This window comes from Heliconius melpomene, chromosome 2, assembly GCF_056956725.1.
Source record: "Heliconius melpomene rosina isolate 202511_hmr_F chromosome 2, ASM5695672v1, whole genome shotgun sequence".
NCBI classification, from domain to species: domain Eukaryota; kingdom Metazoa; phylum Arthropoda; class Insecta; order Lepidoptera; family Nymphalidae; genus Heliconius; species Heliconius melpomene.
Genome location: NC_140390.1, coordinates 7,164,601 through 7,171,588, shown reverse-complemented (window position 1 = coordinate 7,171,588; position 6,988 = coordinate 7,164,601). Strand labels below are relative to the sequence as shown.

At 34.1% G+C, this 6,988-nt stretch overlaps 1 protein-coding gene across 1 annotated transcript; it reads left to right on the top strand.

Moving 5' to 3' along the window:
• Positions 1-367: 367 nt before the first annotated feature.
• LOC146540647 (venom carboxylesterase-6-like) lies at positions 368-6,746 on the top strand. Its single transcript, XM_085205519.1, has 4 exons — positions 368-419; positions 2,854-3,038; positions 4,638-5,917; positions 6,722-6,746. The coding sequence occupies exons 1-4, from the start codon at positions 368-370 to the stop codon at positions 6,744-6,746; spliced, it is 1,542 nt and encodes a 513-aa protein (XP_085061645.1).
• The last annotated feature ends 242 nt before the right edge of the window (positions 6,747-6,988 follow it).

Below are 6,988 nucleotides of genomic sequence, written 5' to 3'. Positions count from 1 at the left end.
ATCACTTGAGTTGTAATTACAATATATATTGATCTTTCCACATATTATACTTTATTTTATTAAATATTTTTCTGTAACTTGTTATGGCAAAGTATATCACATATATACAAGAGCATCATCCGATCTGTTCTTTTATACGGCACCGAATGTAGGCCAGCACTATCTCGGCACACTCAGGAAACGGAGGACGGGAAGACATCACGGAATGAAGATGGTGATATGGATATGCGGCGTAACGCAATCTGACCGCATAAGTAACGCATTCATTCGAGGCAGTCTTGGGGTCCATGACGTAGCGGGTAAGCTCTAGGAGCGTCCCGAGATCGTATGGCCACGTAGGAACTATGTCGGATTGAAGTGCCTTGCTATGTCTGTATCTGTATCGGAGCTAGACCTTCCGGACGCCCAAGGGAGCGCTGGTTAGATGTCGTGATGCAGGACATGAAAGCCGATGGTCTGACCACTGAGGACGCTAAAGATCGTGCATAGTGGTAGGCAGACCTTATTAACATACGCCGGGATTAATGGCAAGAAGGAGGAAGAAGAAGATCTCCAGGCGTTCTTCAGATAAAGGGTCTTGATAAACAAACAGACAGACAGACGGACAACACTGTGATCTTATAAGGATTCTTATCTTCTTCAGAATGTACGAAGGCCTAAAAATCAAACGAATTCTTCCTTTTTATTATATTAAGTATATATAGATAAGCAAATTAAAACACAAAATCGCGTGGCTAATTATGAGCCAGCCCCACGACGCCGCACAGTGGGACGGAATGACCCGCTTCGTGTCAAAAATCCGTAACTCATTCAGTTTTCATCGCAAAGTGTTGAAATTTTGCATATATATACTTGAATATATTTGCTATCAATGACATAAAATAGATATTAATAAAAGTCATGAGTTATTTAATAAAAAAATATCAAAGTTAGAAATTTCCATAAATAAGAGCATATTAAGATGTTTAAAAATTATTATTATTTTTAAATCATTAAAAGTAACTTAAGTATACTGAATCTAGGCTGTTAAACAAAAAACTGATGTATCATATGTAATATAAAAATATTTTTTATAAAAATAGTGACGTAAATAAGGAATTTATTCTGTGATTTGCAGTTCTTTAGCTTCGTCAAACAGTTCGTTAGATACTTTTGTAATCCTTATTTCTTGCTTCCTGAGCGTCTTCAGAAAGTTGCCCAATAGGAAGAATCGCATAGTACTGTATAATTTGAGCTCCATGTATAAGAATTTTATGCACCGAAGGAGGCATGTAATACTTGTTACATTTGTTAACATACAATTGGGCAATTCGATCAATATACACTTATGTATTAATTTTTCGACATTTACGGCAGGTCCTGATGACATAGTGTGAAGAATTATATAAAAAAAATTTTTTAATGTTGTTCATTATAGTTTGTACGTCTGATGACAATAAATTGAAGTTCTCCTTTTAAAAGTTTTCTATTTCAGAAGTATTTCTCCCCTCAATTATAAAAGTGCATAAGTTACGTCTACCTCAAACGAATTCACTCATGTTGCACAAAATATATGTATATCTTTTAATAAGTTAACAGTATTAGAAACAATGCGGAAAAGTCCGGTTACTCTAATGAAAGCAACTAGTTATAATTGGTCTTTTTATACTTGTCCAGAAAAGTGTTTTGTGCAAAACCATATCAAATTAATTAAATATTTTATTTTGTATTCACATAATATTGATTATTCACATAAAAAATTATAATTTTGTCATGTTCGTAGTTGGAATGACCACAATAAATGTTATATTTCAAAACAAATATGCTCTTTCAAAAATAGACATATTATTATTTTCCATGTTAAAAAAAACATTCTGATAGTTTTTTTCTACTTAAAGAACAAAAAAGAACTAAATAGGACGCCAATTATTTAAAATAAAAGCAGTATTCATGAAATATCAAAAATTGACATTTTACTACATTTTGGTTCTTTTGCTCTAAATCAAAATGGCGCAAATATGCGCAAAATTTTATTCTTTCCCCTAATTCTTGAATAGTTTTTGTATACATACATATAGTTTTCTCGGCAGCGGCAGCCAGCGGCAACAATGAAAACTCCAATTGAAATTATGAAAATGTTAAAATATAACAGTTCTAAAAATTTTAAGATATCTTTTTAAATATAGGTTTTTATTATACACTAATTATATTTTCTTAAAAAAAAAACAATGAGCTTTATAAAAATGTATAACATAAATATAGTTACTATAGAAATTTATTAAGAAACTAACGCTTAAATATCGCTATATGCAGTATGGAAAATAGGGAAATATCGAAGTGTATTGTTTGAAGGTCATTTTGGATACTTTAAACTGCTATCAAAAATAAAAATCTTGTTGTGTTGAAAAGATTCTAGTATAAAGAACAATCAACAGAACTTTGAAATTACGACTTTTGTTTCGACCATTTTTGGCACGCTTTTATAGAAAGCGTCCCATAGTGCGCCGGGTTAAAATGGAATTATTTCAGTTTTTTATCAATATTGGTACAGATAATATTTAAATAATATATTACACAAAAACAATGTTTTTACAAGTGCGTTTACCGAATTTTATTATATATCGTAATTGTTCACGTATGTATATATTAACTAGGGGGCACAATTTTTAATCATTGTATTTTTGTACTTCTTAGTTAGTGTAAGTGTCTTAAAAATCTCTTGCTTAGTAGATATTTCTTATATAGATATTATAAGTATAGACTATGTTATTAAGAACATAGACATAAATTAGTAGACTTAGATTATGAACAATATTGTTTGTTATTTATTTCATTGTCGATAAACATTTTACTAATTTTAAGTTGTTCTTACAGCATTTAAGATGATTAGACTGGGGTTATTATTATGTATTTTTGCAAAGCTAGCGACGTCATTAGAAGATCGTGTTATAAACATTGATCAAGGACCAGTACGCGGCTACCGACCCGAGGGAGCAGGTTATTTTGAATATTATGGTATACCATACGCTACAGCACCACCTGGATGCGATAAATTTGGTGTAAGTAATAATAATCATTTATCACTAGGTCACAAAAGTTATTTAATCTAATATTAAAATAATCTTCATGATTTGTTTGTCATTGCCTTATTCCTACATATTAATTACTAGCGACCCTCTTGCGGCTTCGCCCGCTTTTACTACTGGATTATTCATATAATGTATGTTTGCAAAGCACTTAAGATAATGTGAAAATGAATTAAACCCTAATACAACCCGTATTTTCGTACTTTCAATAAGGATTTTCCATATGTTTTACACAGCAAGGATTTTTTAGTAGGTACCGTAATTTTAAATGTGTGCTACTAATCTTTTCAAGTACTTATTAAAATATATTTAAATGACTATTTTTAGATAGTTAAATGACTATTTGTCAACGGAAGAAATTATAAACATAAATCTACTTACTAATAACTACTACAAAAAATATGAAACCAAATATATCGCGCTGAAATAATACATTCAACTCCAATTATCCAATACGTGCAAACGTATCTAAATCTTCGTTGCTATAGAGGCAGGCGGGTTTTTTTTTCGTGCTTGTGGTTAATGCTGAAGAGGGTATTCTGTCCCTGATGAAAAGCAAGCACTATGTGGCTGCCAGTGAGGAAAATTAAATAGAATGCATCGGCCGGGAATCGAACCCGGGCCGCCCGCGTGGCATGCGAGCATTCTACCACTGAACCACCGATGCGTGTAAGGCAAGCGGGCACGGCGGACGCATGGCGAGTGGCGAGCCGTTTCGCAGCAAGGATTTTTTTGATACTGTAACAACTTCTAAAGTACTTATTAAAATGAAAAACAGTAAAAGACAGTTTTGATCTACATTAAATGGCCAACATAACTAATATACTTATTTATATACTGAGAGTATGGGATAAGTGAAACTTGAGTAACATACAGCTGATGTGTCAATGGCGTGATGTGTCAAGGATTAATACCATTATGGAAAAATATGACTCACAATAAAAAATATATTGGAATTATTATTTTTAGACAGAAAAATGATCACTACACGTTATACTTAAAATATATGAAGATGCTATCGCGGACTTTTTTGTAGATCTTATTAAGAGGAACAATACTTTATATTGTTCCTTTTTAAGAATAACGTGTAGTGATCATTTTTCTGTCTAAAAATAATAATTCCAATATATTTTTACAATATAAAGTATTGTTCCTCTTAATAAGATCTACAAAAAAGTCCGCGATAGCATCCGGTACATTTTTTTCATGTAGTGCTTACCATTAAAGCAGCGCATGCGCGAAAGTGTCTCAACGGGTAGGACTTTATACACATTTGTCGTATTTATGTTAATTTACATAAGAATGTACAAATAATAAACTATATATAAACCTTCTACGAAAAATACTCGACCTAATGGTGAAAACGGCATCAAAATCTGTTGGGTGGTTTAGAAGAAGAAGAGTTAGAAACAACAGACAGACACGAAAAGCGACTTTGTTTTATAAGATATAGGATAAAGTATTTCATATTTCTTTATTCGTTCTCTTAAGCATTCTGTTTTTGCAATATATACGATTCAGATATAAATATTATAAATTTTCTTCGTTTATCACACTTATTTATATTTTCAGGCACCTCTTGCAGCACCAAAATGGAATAAGACATTAGAAGCAGTTCAAAATTTTGTGGTATGTCCACAAGGAGCTCGTACTCGAAATGGTAAAGTAGTAAACAAAAATCCTAAATACAAGACTCAAGAAGACTGCCTAATTGCCAACATATTTGCGCCTGATACAAATGAAACTAGCTTACCAGTACTAGTATTTTTCCACGGAGGAGCGTATCAGTTCACTTATGGTGCTATAAGATCACCAACTCATTTGCTAGAGAGTAAAAAAGTCGTTATTGTAAATTTTAACTATCGTCTTGGACCACACGGTTTCCTGTGCCTGGGTACTAAAGACATACCCGGTAATGCAGCTATGAAGGATCAATTGGCTTTATTACGATGGGTTCAAAAAAATATTGCGAAGTTTGGTGGGAATCCCAATGACGTAACTATTGATGGATGGGATGCTGGAGGCGCATCTGTTGATCTTATGATGCTTTCGAAAGCAGCAAAAGGATTGTTTCATAAAGTAATCCCAGAAAGTGGAAATAGTGTTGCGCCAAGGAGTGTCCAAATTGATCCCCTGGCGAATGCAAAGAACTTTGCAAGCCAATTAGGTTTTGTTGATGTCAATGATTTAGAAAAGTTACAAGCTTTTTATAAAAATGCCTCATATGACAAGCTCTTTTCCATCGATTTCGACCACAGTACTGATAGTTCAACAGGATTTGGACCCTGTGTAGAAGCTGATGTTGGACAAGAACGTTTCCTCGATGATTATCCTATTAATATTTTAAAAAGTGGCAATTTCACAAAACTACCTATGCTGTATGGTATTACTCCTATGGAAGGCGTTTATCGTATCGATGATTTTAAGTCGTCGATTGATAAGATTAATAAAAATTTTAGTCAATTTCTTCCTATGGATTTGAAATTCAAAGGTAAAGAAGACCAAAAAGAAGTAGAAAATGAAATTAAACAATTCTATTTTCACAATACGCCTGTGGATAAAAAAGATGCTTTAGAGTTTGTACAATATTATACAGACATTATATTTGCTGTGGGAGCAGCAAGGTGTGTAGAATTACAAGTAGCTGCTGGCAACAAACAAGTATATTTATATCAATACGAATTTGTCGATAAAAATGAACCATATGTTAACTTTACACATACCCGCGGCGCCGGACATACCGCCGGAAATTATGCGCTCATGGATTCAGGAGATGAAAGTATTCTATCACCAGAGTACAAGAGTATGAAAAAAGTAATGAGAGACTTGTGGCTTAATTTTATTACAACTGGGTAAGTAGAGTATTGACATATTTTAAGTATCTTATTACTTTATTGTCTCTTTAGAAAATCTTTTTATTATGTTATTTAAAGATAATAAAAATCATCATCATCATCATCATCATCATCAGCCTGTCCTCGTCCACTGCTGGACATAGGCCTCTCCAATGGCACACCACTGAGCTCGATCTTCAGCTCTTCGCATCCAGCCGCTGCCCGCTACTTTGCGAATATCGTCACCCCTTCTAGCTGGAGGACGTCCTACATTACGCTTGCCGAGGCGTGGTCTCCACTGTAGAACGCGCTTACCCCAACGGTCATCGGTTCTGCGGCAAATGTGATCAGCCCATTGCCACTTCAGCCTGCTAATTCTTTGGGCTATGTCGATAGCATTGGTTCTCAGTCGGATAACTTCATTTTGAATTCGATCCTTTAGAGATATTCCAAGCATAGCCCTTTCCATAGCACGCTGAGCGACTTTAAGTTGGTGGACCAATCACACTGTCAGTTTCCACGTCTCGGCTCCGTCTGTCATAACTGGTAGGACGCACTCATTAAAGACCTTCGTCTTTAGACTTTGCGGTATTGATGACGATAAGACATCACGCAGTTGCCCATATGCCGCCCAACCAAGCTGTATTCTTCTGCGAGCCTCCATCTCGAAGTTGTATCTACCTAACTGTACAGTTTGACTAAGATAGACATATTCCTGAACAACTTCGAGAGATACTCCATGAAGTGCAATCGGTTCCGGAATTACAATATATTGTAAAATTATGGGGTAAAAATTTAAATATCAACATGTCTTTCCCACAGGCCTTCAAATGATAATAGTGTCTAGCAAAAGGCAAAATTGAAAATTAAAAGATTCACGTTTTTAGAAAACGAATAAAAAATTGAACGTAGCAAGCTTTGAACCCGCGCCAGTAAACTAGTACTTGGCGCTAGGACAGTTTTTAAATTCCGCTACGTTTAAATTTTTATTACATATTTATATATTAGCTTAAGATTAAATAGATTTTTTTTTTCAGAAACCCAGTAAAACCTTGTTCTCCATATCCAAGGTGGCCTACAGTAAGCCAA